The 24,041-nt window shown below is 39.0% G+C and overlaps 1 protein-coding gene across 24 annotated transcripts in view; it reads left to right on the top strand.

The window, feature by feature from the left end:
- Positions 1-24,041, top strand: part of LOC139759610 (fatty-acid amide hydrolase 2) — a 53,069-nt gene that overhangs the window by 16,485 nt on the left and 12,543 nt on the right. For 5 of the 24 annotated variants that reach the window (XM_071681957.1, XM_071681949.1, XM_071681952.1 and 2 more), the window contains exons 2-3: positions 9,790-9,849; positions 22,841-23,022. In XM_071681957.1, the coding sequence (XP_071538058.1) occupies positions 22,849-23,022 (174 nt within the window). In that variant the 5' untranslated portion in view covers positions 9,790-9,849; positions 22,841-22,848. Of the gene's footprint in view, positions 1-4,863; positions 5,055-9,789; positions 9,854-14,150; positions 14,203-18,412; positions 18,534-22,427; positions 22,452-22,840; positions 23,023-24,041 lie in introns of those variants that run through there. The other 19 variants (XM_071681945.1, XM_071681947.1, XM_071681940.1 and 16 more) reach the window with 10 other exon arrangements.

Genomic DNA, 24,041 nt, shown 5'->3' with positions numbered 1-24,041 from the left:
TTTAGAATATCATCAATACGAACTACTTCTGCCTGTGTTAAGAAAACTTCATCTCTCAGCCTACCACATTTTTTATTCCAAGGCCCATGTTTCCATGTCACGAATCCCATTCCACTCCTGTTATCTTGGATACTTCCACCAGTGTGACAAGCACCATCATAACCTCGTTTTATTGCATGAATATTTTCAAGTTTAAGAGCTTTTGCTTGGTTACAATTAAGATTCACTCTCTTTTTTGGTAAAACTTTATTATGTTATCAGTTTTTAGATCCTAGATAGTGCATTCATCATACTAAGAATTTCTGGTTATCTTTTCTTTATATGAGTAAACCCTTCAAACTCTTTCTCTTCATCTGTGACAACACATCCCGTGTATTTACCTCTGACATTCCACATCTCTTATACATTTTATCATTATTTACTCCATCCCATCTGTTAACACTGCCAGCACCCTTAATTAAACATTATATCAACGTTTTGATTCTGAGAACTGTCTACTCATTTCATTCTATCATGATTATCCCCAAGGATCCAGTCGCCTTACTCCATCGGACAATTATCTCCTTTGCATCTCTTTCCATTGTGCCATGTTTGATTGTAGTGTACCCAGATATTCAAATTCTCCTCCTTTCCTAGAATTGCTGCAAATTTTGTAATAGGGGTGAAGTGAAATTATGAGTTGTTGAAAATATGTTTTAAGGATGGAACATGATGATGCAGAGACATTGAGTGATTAGTGATCTTTTTTTTTTTTTTTAGGTTTCTCAAAACAGATATATATGAAAGATGATAGAGGCTGGTAAATGAGTGATAAAAACATCTTCAGATTTCAGTGTCCATGTTATTTTCAAACTGAAATCTCGTATGACAATCTGGTTTCAGGTTCAGAAATAAAGCACATATGATTTGTATGTGACCACAAATCCTGTAATGATTTTGATGAATAAAAAGGAAAATGGCATTATCAGATAGAAAAATGATGGTGCTGACTTGAGTCAAGGGCAAAATTGTTTTATAGAACAAACGGTAATGTAATGTAGCTGATGATTTTATGTGTGTGCAGGTGATTAGTGTAATTACTTTGAGAAACTGTATATAGTAGCCATGTATATAAAGTAACAGTAATGGGAAAAATGTACTATTAACAGCAAAGCCTCCAATTCAAGTATATTATTGGTATTGTAGGATAGTACATATGAATTTATTTTAAACTGTACCTTCAGATTAAGGTAGTGTTTGATGGTGATGGACTGGTTGCTTGTCAGATCAAGTGATCTTATTGCAAATGACTTCAAATTCAGGTGCATACCCTGTTCTGTATCACAGTTACATAGTCATCTACTGCTTGAATATTGTGATATCCATTATTCATCCTGATTACATCTTTGAATATTTGGTAGTACATAGCAGGTCCATGACTAGGATTCCAGTTGGGAGTTTTTTTTTTCTCTGGGATGGATTTTTGGAGTTTTATGTGCAGCATATATACTTATACACGGTGAAACACAAAATACCTTGTTTAAAAGGATTTTTCTTATGTGGAAAAAAAATTGAAGACTCACAGTATAATGTTTCATAGACAAGTGTGGGGGTTGCTCAAACCCCTTGACCCCTTGTATATTTATGTTCCTTTTGTTTACTTATCTGACATGGATCAAAACTTGATCAGAAATCTAGGATTGACATCTAGCACATAATCTGAAGTGTGACAGCAAAATAGATGAGATTATGGATGGCTTTATTAAATTGGAATTCATAAGTATTTCTTAAGAACTGATTAGGATTTAGGATCTTAGATTCATGACTTTATTAGTTATTATTCCTGCTGCATAATCTAATCCAGCCCAACCAGTATGACAGGTCTTGTAGTTTTTTTTTTTTTTCGCTGTCTCCCGCATTTGCGAGGTAGCGCAAGGAAACAGATGAAAGAAATGGCCCAACCCACCCCCATACACATGTATATACATACGTCCACACACGCAAATATACATACCTACACAGCTTTCTATGGTTTAACCCAGACGCTTCACATGCCCTGATTCAATCCACTGACAGCACGTCAACCCCGGTATACCACATCGATCCAATACACTCTATTCCTTGCCCTCCTTTCACCCTCCTGCATATTCAGGCCCCGATCACACAAAATCTTTTTCACTCCATCTTTCCACCTCCAATTTGGTCTCCCACTTCTCCTTGTTCCTTCCACCTCTGACACATATATCCTCTTGGTCAATCTTTCCTCACTCATTCTCTCCATGTGCCCAAACCATTTCAAAACACCCTCTTCTGCTCTCTCAACCACGCTCTTTTTATTTCCACACATCTCTCTTACCCTTACGTTAGTTACTCGATCAAACCACCTCACACCACACATTGTCCTCAAACATCTCATTTCCAGCACATCCATCCTCCTGCGCACAACTCTATCCATAGCCCACGCCTCGCAACCATACAACATTGTTGGAACCACTATTCCTTCAAACACACCCATTTTTGCTTTCCGAGATAATGTTCTCGACTTCCACACATTCTTCAAGGCTCCCAGGATTTTCGCCCCCTCCCCCACCCTATGATCCACTTCCGCTTCCATGGTTCCATCTGCTGCCAGATCAACTCCCAGATATCTAAAACGCTTTACTTCCTCCAGTTTTTCTCCATTCAAACTTACCTCCCAATTGATGTGACCCTCAACCCTACTGTACCTAATAACCTTGCTCGTATTCACATTTACTCTTAACTTTCTATTTTCACACACTACCAAACTCAGTCACCAGCTTCTGCAGTTTCTCACATGAATCAGCCACCAGCGCTGTATCATCAGCGAACAACAACTGACTCACTTCCCAAGCTCTCTCATCCACAACAGACTTCATACTTGCCCCTCTTTCCAAGACTCTTGTATTCACCTCCCTAACAACCCCATCCATAAACAAATTAAACAACCATGGAGACATCACACACCCCTGCCACAAACCTACATTCACTGAGAACCAATCACTTTCCTCTTCCTACACGTACACATGCCTTACATCCTCGATAAAAACTTTTCACTGCTTCTAACAACTTACCTCCCACACCATATATTCTTAATACCTTCCACAGAGCATCTCTATCAACTCTGTCATATGCCTTCTCCATATCCATAAATGCTACATACAAATCCATTTGCTTTTCTAAGTATTTTTCACATACATTCTTCAAAGCAAACACCTGATCCACACATCCTCTACCACTTCTGAAACCACACTGCTCTTCCCCAATCTGATGCTCTGTACATGCCTTCACCCTCTCAATCAATACCCTCCCATATAATTTACCAGGAATACTCAACAAACTTATACCTCTGTAATTTGAGCACTCACTCTTATCCCCTTTGCCTTTGTACAGTGGCACTATTCACGCATTCCGCCAATCCTCAGGCACCTCACCATGAGTCATACATACATTAAATAACCTTACCAACCAGTCAATAATACAGTCACCCCCTTTTTTAATAAATTCCACTGCAATACCATCCAAACCTGCTGCCTTGCCGGCTTTCATCTTCCGCAAAGCTTTTACTACCTCTTCTCTGTTTACCAAATCATTTTCCCTAACCCTCTCACTTTGCACACCACCTTGACCAAAACACCCTATATCTGCCACTCTATCATCAAACACATTCAACAAACCTTCAAAATACTCACTCCATCTCCTTCTCACATCACCACTACTTGTTATCACCTCCCCATTTGCGCCCTTCACTGAAGTTCCCATTTGCTCCCTTGTCTTACGCACTTTATTTACCTCCTTCCAGAACATCTTTTTATTCTCCCTAAAATTTAATGATACTCTCTCACCCCAACACTCATTTGCCCTCTTTTTCACCTCTTGCACCTTTCTCTTGACCTCCTGTCTCTTTTATACATCTCCCACTCAATTGCATTTTTTCCCTGCAAAAATCGTCCAAATGCCTCTCTCTTCTCTTTCACTAATAATCTAACTTCTTCATCCCACCACTCACTACCCTTTCTAATCAACCCACCTCCCACTCTTCTCATGCCACAAGTATCTTTTGCGCAATCCATCACTGATTCCCTAAATACATCCCATTCCTCCCCCACTTTGTAGTTTTATAAGTGCAAATTTCATAAAGGCAGTGTTAACTTTAGAGGATATTTAAAGTAAATTTGGTTTTACTGATGCTGATGCCTCGACTACACAAAGAAAAAATCTTTTATACAAGTGTTCTGAGTAGTTATGCTGAATTAGTGAGGCCTGGTTTTGCCTGTACAAAAACAGAAAGCCATGAAAACCCATCATGTGCATATTTTCCATACAGTATTAGTTACTTGATAATACAGAGGTGGGCTAATTAAACTTCAGTAATTTTTATTTCTTCAGATACTTAAAGCATGAAATCTGATCATATTTCTAAGATGGAAATAACCATAGTTGTAGTAAAGCAGCAGAAATTTGGAGCCAAGGTAGCTTTTTCTGTTGATATGAAGGGGTTAGTTTAGGTGACTAATCCAATAAGTATCATCCCTCTTACATAATAGTACTGAGAAGCCATAGGAGTTAAGCAAATGGATTTAGCACAATTGATTTTCACTTACTATGGTATCTGAATGAGAACCAATGGCAACACTGCCCATAGCCTGCCATCCATACTATTTTTTGTCATGGTTATTCTGGTTTATTTTTTAAATCATATGATGCTTTTTTTTAGTAATCTTTTCTATTTATTGTGAAGAATTGTTCCCTATCAAGAAAGTTTACTGTAGATAAGTTGTTTTTATTAGTGGAAAGTAAACTTTGACTTTCTCTGGCTTCCTTGCCTTTAGTATATTATGCCTGCACAACTTGGGTTTTGCCAGTCTTTGAGACAGTGGTGGGATGAGTGGGAGTGTCCTCAATACATATTTTGGATTTTATCCTGTTTCAGTGCAGAGCACTGGATTCAGGTTGTTAGAAGGCTAAATTACTTGAAGCAACGACAATTACAGAAGAAATAAATACATTGTGTTTATTTTTGAATTGTTTTGTTTTTCTGAGGATATAACATTATGGTAAGTTGATTTTTTGACAACAAAGATTGCTTTTTATGATTTTGTTGCTTCCTCTTCTTTTAGGTGATGGACATGATTAAATTTCATCTTGTACATGGATTTGCCATGATATAATGTGCGTAATCTTGCACAGGTATCATTCATTGTTATTGATGATATCAGTTATACAGACACTGATGAGAATAGAACTTTGTTTTGGTGCAGAGAGACCTGTTTCCATATTTCTGGCTGTATTTTGATATCAGACTTGTATTTTTGAGTAGCTATGATAGAGCAGAAGTCACCTGTACACTTGTAAATCATTGAAATACAGGTACCGTACCATAGTTTACCCTCTTTGATTATTATCTGTCTTTAATATTTCTTTTCTTTCTTTCAAACTATTCGCCGTTTCCCGCGTTAGCAAGGTAGCGTTAAGAACAGAGGACTGGGCCTCTGAGGGAATATCTTTAATATTTCAATATTTTTATTTCAGTGAACTTTATCACATTATTTCATGTATTTCATTTACATGAAAAATTTGTTTTGGCCAAGGAGAGAGTACAAAATAATTTTTACTGAAGTAGGGGATGTGAAATGTCTGAGGTAAACTATGGAAAGGTATGTTGGGCCTGGATGTGGATAGAGAGCTGTGGTTTCAGTGCATTACACATGACAGCTAGAGACTGAGTGTGAATGAATGTAGCTTTTTTTTTTGGTCCGTTTTCCTGGTGCTACCTCGCTGAAGTGGGGAGTAGCGATGCTATTTCCTGTGTGTGTGTGTGTGCGTGTGTGTATGAGTGGATGGGCCATTCTTCATCTGTTTCCTGACGCTACCTTGCTGTTGCGGAAAGTGGTGATCAAGTATAACAATAATAGTAATTATAATATTTATCTATAAATATGAATATATAGTATTTATTATACTTGATTGCTGTTTCTCGCATGAGCGAGGTAGTGCCAAGAAACTGATGAAGAATGGCCCATCCACTCATACACACACACACACACACAAGGAAACAGACGAAAGAAATGGCCCAACCCACCCCCATACACATGTATATACATACACGTCCACACATGCAAATATACATACCTATACATCTCAATGTACACATATATATACACACACAGACATATACATATATACACATGTACATAATTCATATTGTCTGCCTTTATTTATTCCCATCGCCACCTCACCACACATGGAATAACATCCCCCTCCCCCCTCATGTGTGCGAGGTAGCGCTAGGAAAAGACAACAAAGGCCCCATTCGTTCACACTCAGTCTCTAGCTGTCATGTAATAGTGCCCGAAACCACACCTCCCTTTCCACATCCAGGCCCCACAGAACTTTCCATGGTTTACCCCAGACACTTCACATGCCCTGATTCAATCCACTGACAGCGCGTTGACCCCAGTATACCACATCGATCCAATTCACTCTATTCCTTGCCCGCCTTTCACCCTCCGGCATGTTCAGGCCCCGATCACTCAAAATCTTTTTCACTCCATCTTTCCACCTCCAATTTGGTCTCCCACTTCTCCTCGTTCCCTCCACCTCTGACACATATATCCTCTTGGTCAATCTTTCCTCACTCATTCTCTCCATGTGCCCAAACCATATCAAAACACCCTCTTCTGCTCTCTCAACCACGCTCTTTTTATTTCCACACAACTCTCTTACCCTTACATTACTTACATTACTTACTCGATCAAACCACCTCACACCACATATTGTCCTCAAACATCTCATTTCCAGCACATCCACCCTCCTGCGCACAACTCTATCCATAGCCCATGCCTCGCAACCATACAACATTGTTGGAACCACTATTCCTTCAAACATACCCATTTTTGCTTTCTGAGATAATGTTCTCGACTTCCACACATTCTTCAAGGCTCCCAGAATTTTCGCCCCCTCCCCCACCCTATGATCCACTTCCGCTTCCATGGTTCCATCCGCTGCCAGATCCACTCCCAGATATCTAAAACACTTCACTTCCTCCAGTTTTTCTCCATTCAAACTCACCTCCTAATTGACTTGACCCTCAACCCTACTGTACCTAATAACCTTGCTCTTATTCACATTTACTCTTATATGGAGAAAAACTGGAGGAAGTAAAGTGTTTTAGATATCTGGGAGTGGATCTGGCAGCGGATGGAACAATGGAAGCGGAAGTGAATCATAGGGTGGGGGAGGGGGCGAAAATCCTGGGAGCCTTGAAGAATGTGTGGAAGTCGAGAACATTATCTCGGAAAGGAAAAATGGGTATGTTTGAAGGAATAGTGGTTCCAACAATGTTGTATGGTTGCGAGGCGTGGGCTATGGATAGAGTTGTGCGCAGGAGGATGGATGTGCTGGAAATGAGATGTTTGAGGACAATGTGTGGTGTGAGGTGGTTTGATCGAGTAAGTAACGTAAGGGTAAGAGAGATGTGTGGAAATAAAAAGAGCATGGTTGAGAGAGCAGAAGAGGGTGTTTTGAATTGGTTTGGGCACATGGAGAGAATGAGTGAGGAAAGATTGACCAAGAGGATATATGTGTCGGAGGTGGATGGAACGAGGAGAAGAGGGAGACCAAATTGGAGGTGGAAAGATTGAGTGAAAAAGATTTTGTGTGATCGGGGCCTGAACATGCAGGAGGGTGAAAGGAGGGCAAGGAATAGAGTGAATTGGATCGATGTGGTATACCGGGGTTGACGTGCTGTCAGTAGATTGAATCGGGGCATGTGAAGCGTCTGGGGTAAACCATGGAAAGCTGTGTAGGTATGTATATTTTGCGTGTGTGGACGTATGTATATACATGTGTATGGGGGTGGATTGGGCCATTTCTTTCGTCTGTTTCCTTGCGCTACCTCGCAAACGCGGGAGACAGCAAAAAAAAAAAAAATATATATATATATATATATATATATATATATATATATATATTATCCCTGGGGATAGGGGAGAAAGAACACTTGCCACATATTCCCTGCGTGTCGTAGAGGGCGACTGAAAGGGAAGGGAGCGGGAGGCTGGAAATCCTCCCCTCTCGGTTTTTTTTCAATTTTCCAAAAGAAGGAACAGAGAAAGGAGCCAGGTGAAGATATTCCCTCAATATCCTCACCTGGCCCCCTTCTCTGTTCTTTCTTTTGGAAAATTGAAAAAAAAACGAGAGGGGAGGATTTCCAGCCCCCCCCGCTCCCTTCCCTTTTAGTCGCCTTCTACGACACGCAGGGAATATATTTATTTCTATTTATTATACTTTGTCGCTGTCTCCCGCATTAGCAAGATAGCGCAAGGAAACAGACAAAAGAGTGGCCCAACCCACCCACATACAATGTATATATATACACGTCCACACTAGCACATATGTACACATGTACATAATTTATACTTGCTGCCCTTATTCATTCCTGTTGCCACCCTGCCACACATGAAATGACAACCCCCTCCCCCCGCACGCATGCAAGGTGGCGCTAGGAAAAGACAACAAAGGCCACATTCGTTCACACTCAGTCTCTAGCTGTCATATATAATGCACCGAAACCACAGCTCCCTTTCCACATCCAGGCCCAACAAAACTTTCCATGGTTTACCCAAGAGGTTTCACATGCCCTGGTTCAATTCATTGACAGCATGTCGACCCCAGTATACCACATCGTTCCAATTCACTCTATTCCTTGCACACACACACACACACACACACACACACACACACACACACACACCCATATGTTCAGGCCCTGATCGCTCAAAATCTTTTTCACTCCATTCTTGCACCTCCAATTTGGTCTCCCATTTCTTGTTCCCTCCACACGTTCTCTCCTTGTGACCAAACCATTTTGATACATCCTCTTCTGCTCTCTCAACGACACTTTTTATTACCACACATCTATCTTATCCTTTCATTGCTTACTCAATCAAACCACCTCAAACATTTCATTTCCAACATACCCACCATCTTCTGCACAACCCTGTCCATAGCCCATGCCTCGCAATCATAAATTGTATTTTTCATATCTATTTTCCCACACAGTTCTCAGTGAGTTGTTACCTAACTCATGAACAAGTAATTATTTAGTTATACACAAGAGTAATGGTGAAAATGGAAAACAAATAGAAATAACTAATGTAGCAGTCCAGCTTCCATTCCTTCTCCTGTAACGGGGTATAATATTACCAGACTTGTATGACTCGGTATTCATGAAAATTTATGTGAAAATACGCTGATAAGGACTGAGTTGGGAATAAAGTACTATGGAATGGAATGAAGATTACTGGGAGGGAGAGGGAAGGAGATTGGTTTCTCTACGGAATCCTATGATTGTCTAATCCAACAAGTGTTTTCATGTCACAGGTAATGCTGATTTTACATAACCCTGGGATTTTCTGAATCTCCTTTTTAGTATAGTAGAAGTGTTAAGCGTTCTTTGGTGGCCTTAACCCCTGGAACATTCTTTCCTTCCTTGCTAGTGAATGTCCTGGCTGGCATACTTTTCCACAGAAACCTTGAAGAGCAGAGAGAGATCTGAAATTGTTTCTGGGTAAACTAAGGCCAACAGTTATGCAGCTTGCATAGGTGCAGATAATAAGAATGTTACAGTGTTAAACAAGGAGCATGTGCAATAAGTGCTTTGCTCTAGCCTTACCTCATTGCAAGAACTTGTCTTAGGAACTTCAAGATAGGTAGATACTCTGTCATTGCCATTCATCCTCTCTTGAGCCATAAAGATTTTATTGCAACTAAATCTTGATATTATTTCAGACTCGCTCCTTGAAACCCCCTCGAAGAGGGAAGAGGCATGGCAGTCCCAGACCTGGATTGGTAGGTAATGTTGATTCTTTGATTCAGTTTTATTTTCTGCATGTGTTGGGTCATCTGAGGATTATACAGCATTAGGCTAACTTTTTAAGACAATAATTTCCCCCAAATCCATTTTAAAAGAACTATTGGTTACCATTACCTCTTGATATCATGCAGTTTCTCTCACCTGAAGGGCTATTCCACCGCGTTCTTTGCCTCTTCTCTCCCTCAATGATATTGTACAGCCCTTGGAAAACTTCAAAGGCTTTGATCTTTCTGAGTTTAGTCTTAGCGTAGCCTTTGATGACCTGCTTATTTCTCATTTTCATGTTTCAAATTTTTTCCAGTCACTCTATTAGTACTTGTATAAATCACTACAAACATACTGTTGTCTGCCTCAACTCCACTAATGGGATAGGTGACTCTTGTCTCTTGTCTTGTCTTATATTTTATTTATGCTTGGATTCTTAACAGTGGTCATGTATTCTCTTGTCAGTCAGTTTAACTCAAGATATAACCATTTTGTGTTCTGAAAGAAGTCATAACGCATTATGATTTGTAGTTCTTGTGATAAAAATTTTTCATATCAGGTTTTGGATAACAAAATTTGCTGTTTCATAAAAGTGTTAACCACATGTGAATTTGCAAATGGGAAAGACAGTCATTGGAAATGTCTTAATCACCGTTGACAGATGTATTGATGGAATTAGAAAATTTACAGTTGAGAGTTTATGATTTAGGATAAGGATGCTGTTTGCAAATTTTGATTAAATGAATTCTTCATGTGCATTAATTTGAAAATGAGCTGAGAGTAACTGTGTTGAATGCTGATTTTATGTAAAGCCCTATGAATGTGCTACTTCTGTGTAGTGATAAATAACTCTAACAGTTATTGATGTAGTAATACACAGAGTCTTGAATTTGTATTACTTATGATTACTCATTGAATGATAAATGTTCTTTTCATTGGAATTTCACATTTTATATTACACTTACTGAAGGGTAAAAGATCACAAACAAGCCTGTCTTTTTAGTTTTCTGATATTTTGCAGTGTGTTACATTCTCTCCCTTTTTTTGAAAGAGTTTTCAGAATTTTTTTTTCCCCATTGCCATACCGAATTGATATGAATTAGAGGAATATCAGTGCATGAAGACTGCCAAATGATAAAGTTAGCAAGGGAGAAGTACACTAAAGGAGATTTAATTGTCTCCTTTTTGTGTTAGTTTTTTGCACTGCATGCATAAGTTTTCTACCTTATTGCAATATTGATATAATACCTTTGAGAAAGTGTGTGAAAGAAGAAAGTTAAGAGTAAATGTGAATAAGAGCAAGGTTATTAGGTACAGTAGGGTTGAGGGTCAAGTCAATTGGGAGGTAAGTTTGAATGGAGAAAAACTGGAGGAAGTAAAGTGTTTTAGATATCTGGGAGTGGATCTGGCAGCGGATGGAACCATGGAAGCAGAAGTGGATCATAGGGTGGGGGAGGGGGCGAAAATCCTGGGAGCCTTGAAGAATGTGTGGAAGTCGAGAACATTATCTCGGAAAGCAAAAATGGGTATGTTTGAAGGAATAGTGGTTCCAACAATGTTGTATGGTTGCGAGGCGTGGGCTATGGATAGAGTTGTGCTGGAAATGAGATGTTTGAGGACAATGTGTGGTGTGAGGTGGTTTGATCGAGTAAGTAACGTAAGGGTAAGAGATATGTGTGGAAATAAAAAGAGCGTGGTTGAGAGAGCAGAAGAGGGTGTTTTGAAATGGTTTGGGCACATGGAGAGAATGAGTGAGGAAAGATTGACCAAGAGGGTATATGTGTCGGAGGTGGAGGGAACGAGAAGTGGGAGACCAAATTGGAGGTGGAAAGATGGAGTGAAAAAGATTTTGTGTGATCGGGGCCTGAACATGCAGGAGGGTGAAAGGAGGGCAAGGAATAGAGTGAATTGGATCGATGTGGTATACCGGGGTTGACGTGCTGTCAGTGGATTGAATCAGGGCATGTGAAGCGTCATGGAAAGCTGTGTAGGTATGTATATTTGCGTGTGTGGACGTATGTATATACATGTGTATGGGGGTGGGTTGGGCCATTTCTTTCGTCTGTTTCCTTGCACTACCTCGCAAACGCGGGAGACAGCGGCAAAAAAAAAAAAAATGGGGTGGGTTGGGCCATTTCTTTCGTCTGTTTCCTTGCGCTACCTCGCAAACGCGGGAGATAGCGACAAAGCAAAAAAAAAAAACTTTGAGAAGATACTGCTTATCTACTTTTTTGATACATTAGTATCAGTTAGAGATTGTGGATGATATTTGTTAGTTTTTATTGGAATTTTAATTTCCTTAGATTTCTATAGCCAGTATTCTGAGATATTTTTTGCATTATGTGCGAATGTTATTATTCATTTGTATCTGAGGCTGTCTTACTAAAGCAGGGAAGGCAAAAGGGTATAAGAAAATGATTTTGTTATGAAATGTAATACTCTGCATTTGTATGATGAACTCAAATAATGGGAACAACATACCTCCGTAATTCCAGCATAGGAAGTCTGTACACCATTGATTGCATCATCCCTTATTCCTTATTACATTGCTGTGGTTAGGATGCACTGTATTTAGTAATACAGTTAAGTGAAGTGAAATTCGTAAAACTTTTTTCACACACTCATTTTTTAGATGGACCTGTATTTCAAGCAGAAAAAATTTGCATTACAGGGTAGTACACACCAGGAAAGATGGAGAGTGGATGAGCATTTAAGCTGGTTGGTTGCATCTATGTGGCTTCTGAGAGTAGGGTTACTTGAGCAGCTTTTGTAAGAGGGACTCTTATGGTATCTTTTGTCTCATATATGAAATGCTTTGTTGTGCAAAGAATAGAAATGCTCACTTATTTGTATATGCATTGTGTGCACAGTTAGATAGCTTTTCAAAAGGATCATTTTCCCATTTGGGAAAAAATAGAAGAGGTGCAGATGCTCCCCAACATATGTCTGAGTTCTGTTCTTACCAACTCGTCATATCTTGAAATGTATGTAAGTTGGACTTGTGTCAGCATGGCATGTAGAATTCTTGTACCTATACACCATTCTTTTATCCTACTCCATTTCTATCATGATTGTCTCATTTTTTTATTACCCAGCTGTAGTTTCTTCTTACCTTTTTAAGATTGATTAACAGATTGATTCATCCGAACTTCCAAACTCCATCAGCTCTTGCTGCTTCACCTGTGTCTTGAACATTTTGCAAGCTATATCTTCTTTAAATCTATTGAACCAATCATGACTTACTGTGAAGCTCTTGATATGATCCTCTCCCATTTGTTACCTCTAAAGTCTCAAAAAGACTTTTACCTTCACGTGAGTTGTTAGTAAGCTTAATGGCACATTTTTTGATCTTCAGTCTACAGCATCAACAACTTTTCCAATTCGTGGATGGGCCCTTGTCATTGCTTTGTTATTGTCATAGACTTCATACTTGCCAAACCTTTCACTGCTTCGCATATTTTTTTCTATGTCCTTTGAAAATTGTGGAGACTGTCGAATGGGACAACTGTAGATCACATGCAATCATATTAATTTATTTTCCTCCTTTATATTGCATGATTACCTGCATTTTCAACTCCAAATCAAGCATCTTCCTTGGTTTCTTGCCAGATCTGACAACATGTGATGGTGTTTTCCTCTTGTTCATCATCTTTGGGGTTTAATACAAAAATGGTTTAATCCAGCATGAAGATTTGTTAGATTCATTTGAACAATGCACGCTTACTGAATAGTATCTAAGAGAGATGCTGTGATGTACACAATGCTGGGTTTGTCTGATATTCACTATCATACACATGCAGCCATTAGCACTGGCAGATGTACGGCCAAGCATGATTTTTATATTTTTTTTATTTTTTAAGTCATATTTTTTTTGGTCGTATGTATGGATGGTCATAAGTCACATAGGTAATAAGTTGGGAGCATCTGTATTCGACAAAAAAGAAATAACAGGCTACTAAGACCTCATGTACCTAAATATGTGCTTAAGTTAAGTTAGGTACCTTTATATGAGGTATACTTTGACTTTCTGTTTGTGCTGCTACAGAAGTTTGTATCAGTGGTCCATCAGCACAATTGCAGAGAAGCTGTTTAAAGGATAATGTTTAACAGTCAATGAATGGTGATAAAGTTGTTAATTTGTAAGGTAGATACCAACATGCCATAAAGAGCGTAATTATTATCAAGAGATGTAGAAGAAAAATTATAAGGTGTTTTTTTTTCTTTTTACAAGATGGCTTGACACACATCTCTCCTCAACATGGCTAATCTGTCAGACTTTTTATTCTTACAGTCATCGGGGTTTCGACATCTATTGCACAACACATTGAGCCCTCAGCTACAAGGTTGGTAAAACTTTGCACATATAACTTAGATGTTTCAGTTTCTTTGGATTAGTACAGGAATCAACGATGTGTAATGTGTCATTTAGAATTCATTACTGCATTAGATATGTTATTCCCTCAAAACACATGATAAAGTAAATAGATATTTACATATATATCTACATATATATATATATATATATATATATATATATATATATATATATATATATATATATATATATATATATATATATATATATATATATATATTTACATATATATTTACATATATATGGTATGGGAGGCAAGTTGTTAGAAGCAGTGAAAAGTTTTTATCAAGGATGTAAGGCATGTGTATGTGTAGAAAGAGAGGAAAATGATTGGTTCTCAGTGAATGTAGGTTTGCGGCAGGGGTGTGTGATGTCTCCATGGTTGTTTAATTTGTTTATGGATGGGGTTGATAGGGAGGTGAATGCAAGAGTTTTGGAAAGAGGGGCAAGTATGCAGTCTGTTGGGGATGAGAGAGCTTGGGAAGTGAGTCAGTTGTTGTTCGCTGATGATACAGCACTGGTGGCTGATTCATGTGAGAAACTGCAGAAGCTGGTGACTGAGTATGGTAAAGTGTGTGAAAGAAGAAAGTTAAGAGTAAATGTGAATAAGAGCAAGGTTATTAGGTACAGTAGGGTTGAGGGTCAAGTCAATTGGGAGGTAAGTTTGAATGGAGAAAAACTAGAGGAAGTAAAGTGTTTTAGATATCTGGGAGTGGATCTGGCAGTGGATGGAACCATGGAAGCGGAAGTAAATCATAGGGTGGGGAGGGGGCGAAAATCCTGGGAGCCTTGAAGAATGTGTGGAAGTCGAGAACATTATCTCGGAAAGCAAAAATGGGTATGTTTGAAGGAATAGTGGTTCCAACAATGTTGTATGGTTGCGAGACATGGGCTATGGATAGAGTTGTGCGCGGGAGGGTGGATGTGCTGGAAATGAGATGTTTGAGGACAATATGTGGTGTGAGGTGGTTTGATCGAGTAAGTTACGTAAGGGTAAGAGAGATGTGTGGAAGTAAAAAGAGCGTGGTTGAGAGAGCAGAAGAGGGTGTTTTGAAATGGTCTGGGCACATGGAGAGAAAGAGTGAGGAAAGATTGACCAAGAGGATATATGTGTCGGAGGTGGAGGGAACGAGGAGAAGTGGGAGACCAAATTGGAGGTGGAAAGATGGAGTGAAAAAGATTTTGAGTGATCGGGGCCTGAACATGCAGGAGGGTAAGGCAGCCAAGGAATAGAGTGAATTGGATCGATGTGGTATACCGGGGTCGACGTGCTGCCAATGGATTGAATCAGGGCATTTGAAGCGTCTGGGGTAAACCATGGAAAGTTGTGTGGGGCCTGGATGTGGAAAGGGAGCTGTGGTTTCGGGCATTATTGCATGACAGCTAGAGACTGAGTGTGAGCGAATGGGGCCTTTGTTGTCTTATCCTAGCGCTGCCTCGCGCACATGAGGGGGAGGGGGGATGTTATTCTGTTTGTGGCGGGATGGCGATGGGGGTGAGTAGGGGCAGACAGTGTGAATTGTGTGTGTGTGTATATGTGTGTGTCTGTGTGTGTATATATGTGTGTACGTTGGGATGTGTGGGTGTGTATGTTTGCGTGTGTAGAAAGGATCACAGTTTTGTGCGTGATCAAGATATTCCTGTGAGTCCACAGGGAAAATGAAACACGATAAGTTCTCAAGTGCACTTTCATGTAATAATCACATCATCAGGGAAGACACAAGAGAGAAATATAACAGTCAATTGATATACATCTAAGAGACGAAGCTAGGATGCCATTTGGTAAACGTGCGATTGTCTTGGTCTTGGACAATTGCATGTTTATCAAATGGCGTCCTAGCTTCGTCTTTTTGAAGATTCTTGCACATGTTGCCGTAAATACCTCCCAGTCATCATGCACTTCCTTCACTTCATTTGCTCTAACCTTTTGCAATTCTACACTCAATCTTTGCTGGTATTCACACAAGTTTATTTTCCAAGCTCACTGACTCTCACTACTCTCATCTCCCTGACATTGTCTCCTCTCTTTCGAAAATCTTTGCAAATCTTTACCCTTGCCTCCACAGGATTAGTGATCAGACTTCCTACCTCTCAGCATATCTACATCCAAAGTCTATTTTATACACCTGTCAATTAATACATAATCTGATACTGCCCTTTAACCATTTATCCTGCTCCCGTATGTATATTTATGTATATCCATCTTTTTAAACCAGGTATTCCCAGTCACCAGTCTTTTTTTTTCAGCACATAACTTCACAAGCTCCTCTTCATTTCCATTCATAACCCCATGCAAACCACTTATACTCTAAACTGCCACATTACTTACCTTTGCATTTAAATCACCCATCACTGATGGTCTCATGCTCCAAAACTTGTGACACAGTCACTAGCTGCTCCCAAAAACACTTGCTGCTCATGATCTTTCTTCTATTGGCCAGGTGCATAGACACCAATTATCACCCATCTCTTGCCATCCACTTTCAATTTTACCTACATCAATCTAGAATTCACGTCCATACGCTCAGTCACATGCACTCCCACAACTTCTGCTTCAGTAGAAGTGCTAATCTTTCCTTAGCTCTTTTCCTCTAACCAACCCCTGACTTTACTCCTAAGACATTTCCAAACCAATCTTTACCTTTACCCTTGAGCTTCATTTCACTCAGAGCCAGAACATCCAGGTTTCTTTCTTCAAACATACGTTATCTCACCTCTTTTCCCATCTTGGTTACATCCACACACATTCAGACACCACAATCTGAGCCTTCAATGGGGATCAGCATTCCATGCCTGGCTCCTGTGTTCTCTTATGTGTAGAATATATATTTGCTGCTTGCTTTCTGCAAACATTTCTGCCTTTACAGACCTGCATTTGACTTGGGTGCAGTAGTGTAAGCTATGCAACTTCTGGCTAACCTTACTTCGTTCCTAGCTGATTTTTTCCCCTCCCCGTCTTCCTGATATTTTTAGTAATACAGGTACACCACCGATTTTTCAGCACTCTTGGTTCCAAAGCCTTGCCAAATTAACCATTTTGCCGGATGAACAGTGGTCACGTGGTAATGATTCATCAGCACACCTCTAACCCACTGATCATACATCTCCCATGTGTCTAAAGTATACCATGGGCTGCTAGAAATTTAGATTAAACAAATATTAAATGTAAATTAGATAAATAATTGAAATACATTATACACCTGCTCAGGACTGAGGTGCTCATCACATACGAGTTTTGTAAATTCATCCTAATACTCGGCAGCTCCATCGTGGTTTGTAGACTGCTTTTCTCTGCACTCTTTATTCATGGAAATTCCATGACACTTCTTGAATCTTTGAATCCATCCTTAACTATAGTCGCGCTCATGTCGTAATTTAAGTTCTTTATGGAACAACGTAGCCTGGTCCATTATCATGCTACCTGACAAGTCCATTACATTACTCTGACACTGTCGAAACCACTCCATCATCACTTGATCGTGCATAGAATTTCAATGTTTTCTCCGATGAACCAGTACTGTAGAGGTCACACAGCTTACATACCGAAACACCATGGTCCATATTTTCAACAGTTCTACTTTATCTTGGATCGACATGGACTGGTGTTTACGTTTTCATACAACTGACACTCATATGTCTTATAAGTCATAGCTAGGTTTGAATATAAGCAAGATAAGCTAAGAATCTCACAGAATTGTGGTATTACCACCAACACGTGCAGTGTAAAGAATGTAAATAAGCCCACCATACTCACAATGCCATCTCTGGCCGCCCAGTAACCTAGTTTGGTGGCCACAGTAATTTGTTTCAATCACGTAATTTTGCCCGGACTAAAGGAGGTGCCGAACTATCAGTTGCCGGAAAACCGATGGTGTACCTGTACTTTGTTTAAAGCAGAAGAAAGTGGAATAAAAAAAAGAGGATCATAGTTTTTGGTCAGAGATTTGGTGATAATTCTTGCATATGCTGTTGTGAGAATATGCTTGGATATAAGAAACTTCGTGGTAATTTATGGATGAAAAGTAGCACTTGAAATATTAAACCCTCATAATAATAATGATTGAAAAAAGAAAGAAATTTTAATTTTTCCATATATGTTGAATTAACGTCTGGATGATGGCAGATGATTGAAGAACTGAAAGAGCATAGTATTTTTCTAGTGTGTATACCTCCAACAGACTTTTGGTGTTATATGGAAAATGGCAGGCAGTGGTCTGAAAGTGCGGGTGGAGCAACTGCGTTCCCACCTGCATCGACATAGAAGCAGTACATATGAGGTTGTACAGACCCCACTTACAGGTTAGCTCCAATTTAGAGCCCCTACTTGTTTCAATCAGAATTTAACTCCAGCCTAATAAAATCTTCTGTAAAAGAAAATAACTGAAAAATATGGCTCACATAAAGCGTGTTTTTATTGCATTCGTGTGACTAGCAGTTTTGGTGTGCTTTCCTCAGGCATGGTAGTTGAATGTTGTTCATTTATGATGGGTTCTGTCATTATTGCTACATTCAGGATTAACAGTTTTGATTTTCTGTATCCAGAGATATGTGTACCTTAGTCTTCATAATTTGTCATGTTGGTGTGTCCAAGAAGGTTAGTGTTATGATGTATTCCTCACATGTGCATTAATATTATCATAGGCTTGACTAAGAATTTGATTATTCATATGGAATTGTCAGATTTTTTATTGCAGCTGTTACTAGCATAGTTTATTAATGCATTTACAATTAACTCAGTTATGAAGGTATTTCATATTCTTCATGTATCTAATATGTTTTATTACAAGCACTCAGCTTCTTTGAATGACATAATCTACCACTTTGTTGTGCTGTATCCTGTTTCATTTATTTTTCTTGTTCCTTTGGGGTCTTTCATTCTTGGAAGGTGTGGTGATTTGACCAGAGTGGTTTGGTTGTATTCTGTAAATGTTTCTTTGCACTAAATGTAAATGGAAGGTACGGCATAAGTATGGATGGTTTGACATGCATTAAGGACTGTCAGTTTGGTGTTGAGCATGTACAACTGGTTTTAAAGTTGTGCTTTCTGGTGTAGTGCTCTTCAAGTTTTTACATAACACTTTTAGTGGCCATTTAGATCTGTGATTGTTCGTGATTAGTCGTGACTGGTGTCGGTATTCTTGTTGGATCTCAATTAGTCATGACTTGTACTGGTATTCACATTGGATCTTAGTGTGGCATGCCAATTTTTATGTTTAGTTATGACTTGGCACAGTCATTGTTGTTGCACCATACACAAGTTCATCCATTGCTGTTAGTGCTGTGTATTCAAGATCACAAATTTGATTGTTCATTTCCAATAATATGGTATAGGAAATTCACAATTATGTTGTTCATTAAGATTTAGGAGCTTCTTTTTCGTGAATTCATTGATATCTCTTTTAACCTTTTTCATTCTGAATTCTCTCGTTTTGCATGTGCAAATATCAATTTCAGTTTTTTGTATCGGGTCAACACCATTAGGTTCGTTAATCTGGGATTAATTTTGGTGTGTTCATTCCAAGTCTAAAAATTTTGAAATGCCCCTTTCCATTTTACTAGAAACATTGGGAAAACTTCAGTTAGTTGTTTGAATAAGTGAACTAAAATATAAATCAAGTTCATTCAACATTTTGGGAAGTTTTTAATTTACAGCATTCACTTCTATTTCAAAGAAATGCTTTTTGCTTGGAGATATCACATTCACATGGCATAAGTGTGCTTTGTATATGTTCATTGCTTGCATAAGTTTGAATTTTCTGCTGTTAAGCATGCGTTCTTGCTTTTATGTTTGCTTCTTGGGTTAAAGTGCTGTTGTGTTGCCATACTTAAAATTCCTCTAAAGGTAAAATGTCTGAAATTATTAAGCACCAGTAATTGACCTATTTTCTATATTGTTTATGCACTAGAAATGCACCTAAAGGTGTATATTAATTTGTGTGCTTATTGAATCATTACTAATATTGAATTTACTCTTTAATTTGGTGGATGGTGATTGACTGATTTTATATTTCAAATTTTTGGTTGTGAGTGTACTGTTGATACTGCAAAGTATACTAGAAATATTGTGCCAAATTAGCCATTTGTATGTACTGTACAGACTAAAGATGTCTATATAAGTATTGTTTTTTGTGTTGTGACTATTCAAAAAGACAATTTTTCTTTCTCATTTAAAAGTGCATTTTCTTAGTAATAAAAGAAAAGAAGTCCATGATAGAAAAGATTATCTTTGATTTACTATCTTTCTGTTAGCATTAGGTCCTTTTTCATGTTTCTATTTTTTCTTATGTCCATTTCTTACCCATTAAGTCCCCACATCAACAAAGGATGGATCCTATGAACTAAAGTTTTGTAGTTGTTTGCTGGTAATGACTGCTGTGTCCAGAGATACATTGGACGTATTCTTTATGGCCTTCCACGAGTGCTTCTGATGATGTATTGGGACCAGGTAAAGCTAGCTAAAAGTGACTTGAATAATTACTTGTCTGTTGAAGAGATCTGTGTGATCTGCTGGTTTGTACTTCCAATTATCAAAGCATAAGAAAATAAGATTTAAGAGTACTGAACAGTGTTTTCATAGCATCTGATAATGGGAAACTAACCTCCAGCATACCACAGTAATTCATGTTGGTTGTAAGTAAAAGGTATTTGATTCCTGGTTTGCCATACAAAGAAGACTCAAGGTAACCTTTGTTGGGTAAGGTTGAAATGTGCAAAGAATTTTGAAAAAGTGACATATATGTTGTGTGATAGTCTTGTGTATAGCTGCTGTATGCATCTTTGATATCATTATTCTATGCTTTGCCCATATGTACTATATATGGGCAAGCAAGTATGAATATGTACATATGTATATGTATTTATATGTGTGTGTATGGGCCTTTATGTATATATATATATGCGTATAAGTGAATAAGAGCAAGGTTATTAGGTACAGTAGGGTTGAGGGTCAAGCCAATTGGGAGGTGAGTTTGAATGGAGAAAAACTGGAGGAAGTGAAGTGTTTTAGATATCTGGGAGTGGATCTGGCAGCGGATGGAAACATGGAAGCGGAAGTGGATCATAGGGTGGGGGAGGGGGCGAAAATTCTGGGAGCCTTGAAGAATGTGTGGAAGTCGAGAACATTATCTCGGAAAGCAAAAATGGGTATGTTTGAAGGAATAGTGGTTCCAACAATGTTGTATGGTTGCGAGGCGTGGACTATGGATAGAGTTGTGCGCAGGAGGATGGATGTGCTGGAAATGAGATGTTTGAGGACAATGTGTGGTGTGAGGTGGTTTGATCGAGTAAGTAACGTAAGGGTAAGAGAGATGTGTGGAAATAAAAAGAGCGTGTTTGAGAGAGCAGAAGAGGGTGTTTTGAAATGGTTTGGTCACATGGAGAGAATGAGTGAGGAAAGATTGACCAAGAGGATATATGTGTCGGAGGTGGAGGGAACGAGGAGAAGAGGGAGACCAAATTGGAGGTGGAAAGATGGAGTGAAAAAGATTTTGTGTGATCGGGGCCTGAACATGCAGGAGGGTGAAAGGAGGGCAAGGAATAGAGTGAATTGGAGCGATGTGGTATACCGGGGATGACGTGCTGTCAGTGGATTGAATCAAGGCATGTGAAGCGTCTGGGGTAAACCATGGAAAGCTGTGTAGGTATGTATATTTGCGTGTGTGGACGTATGTATATACATTTGTATGGGGGTGGGTTGGGCCATTTCTTTCGTCTGTTTCCTTGCGCTTCCTCGCAAATGCGGGAGACAGCGACAAAGCAAAAAAAAAAAAAAAAAAAATGAGTGGATGTGCCATTCTTCGTCTGTTTCCTGCCGCTACCTTGCTGATGTGGAAAACAGCGGTTAAGTATAATAAAAATAATATATATGTTTAATTTACTTATATTTATTTACTATACTTTGTCGCTGTCTCCCGTGTTAGCGAGGTAGCGCAAGGAAACAGACAAAAGAATGGCCCAACCCACCCACATACACATGTATATACATACACGTCCACACACGCACATATACATACCTATACATTTCACTGTATACATATATATACATACACAGACATATACATATATATACATGTACATAATTCATACTTGCTGCCTTTATCACTAATCTTATCTTATCACTAATCTGCTTGTGTGCTGTAGATAAAGATATTCAAAAACTTGAAACTTCATTTCACTCGTAGACACCTACAAATGTGCTCCTTTCCTTTCTTTCCATTGGTACTCTTGACTGCTTAATACAACATGTATATGTTGTTACTCATATGGGCATGCCCTTCACATATTTTCATGCTGTGTCCAAGTTGCATTATACACATCCACTACAATACTTAGCCTTGCATTTTGGCACCAACCCTCTGTATCTAAACTAAATATGCCCTTGCTTACTTTGCAGCTCTCACAAGTTTCTAAAGGAATATTCTTACGTTTTCTTTCTGGTTCTGGAGAGCTTTCGTCTTTGTATATATTGCTATATAGATTCTTTCTTTGGTCACTTTATTTACATGAATATATCATTATATCTCATATATATTTTCCTTCAACCTGTCTCTTTTATAAATCTTACGTGTGGAGACTAAAAGTTTTAACATCAGACTCTTTTTTTTCAGTTGACAGAATGCGTTGGCTTGACTTGATCCTTCGTTCTGTGCGGCTGCTATTTGAGATGCTATCATGTCTGATCTTTGGAATCATGTACTATGGCAACCCCCACTCCCCATTACCTCCTATCACTAATCTCATTCTTCTGGAGTCTGCAACTGCATTAGCAACTAAAATAAGAACCAGAAAGGTAATTCAAATAATTTACTTCATTTTTTTGTTTGTAAAGTATGTTTTTCTATCTTTTACATGAGAGAGGACAATAGCAAAGGAAGGAGTAGCACTGCTCTTGAACTGGAGTTGTGGGAGTATGTGATAGTGTAAGAAAGTAAACTTAGATTGATATGGGTAAAACTGAAAGTGGATGGAGAGAGATGGGTGATTATTGGTGCCTATGCACCTGGGCATGAGAAGAAAAATCATGAGAGGCAAGTGTTTTGGGAGCAGCTGAGTGAGTGTGTTAGCAGTTTTGATGCACGAGATTGGGTTATAGTGATGGATGATTTGAATGCAAAGGTAAGTAATGTGGCAGTAAATGGAAATGGTGAAGGGCTTGTAGATTTGTTTGCTGAAAAAGGACTGGTGATTAGGAATACCTGGTTTTAAAGGAGAAATACATAAGTATACGTATGTAAGTTGGAGAGATGGCCAGAGAGCGTTATTGGATTACATGTTAATTGATAGGCGCGTGAAAGAGAGACTTTTGAATGTTAATGTGCTGAGAGTTGCAACTGGAGGGATGTCGGATCATTATCTTGTGGAGGCGAAGGTGAAGATTTGTAGAGGTTTTGAGAAAAGAAGAGAGAATGTTGAGGTGAAGAGAGTGGTGAGTGTAAGTGAGCTTGGGAAGGAGACTGAGTGCAGACTGGAAAAAGGTGAGAGCAAAGGACGTAAGGGGAGTGGGCGAGGAATGGGATGTATTTAGGGAAGTAGTGATGGCTTGCGCAAAAGATGCTTGTGGCATGAGAAACGTGGGAGGTGGGTAGATTAGAAAGGGTAGTGAGTGGTGGGGATGAAGAAGTAAGATTATTAGTGAAAGATAAGAGAGAGGCGTTTGGACGATTTTTGTAGGGAAATAGTGCAAATGATTGGGAGGCAGGAGGTCAAGAGAAAGGTGCAAGAGGTGAAAAAGAGGGCAAATGAGAGATGGGGTGAGAGAGTATCATTAAATTTTAGGGAGAATAAAAAGATGTTTTGGAAGGAGGTAAA

This window comes from Panulirus ornatus, chromosome 33 (assembly GCF_036320965.1).
Source record: "Panulirus ornatus isolate Po-2019 chromosome 33, ASM3632096v1, whole genome shotgun sequence".
In the NCBI taxonomy this organism is placed as follows: Eukaryota; Metazoa; Arthropoda; class Malacostraca; order Decapoda; family Palinuridae; genus Panulirus; species Panulirus ornatus.
The sequence above is the reverse complement of the archived record's forward strand: the minus strand, read 5'-3'. Positions and strand labels throughout refer to the sequence as shown.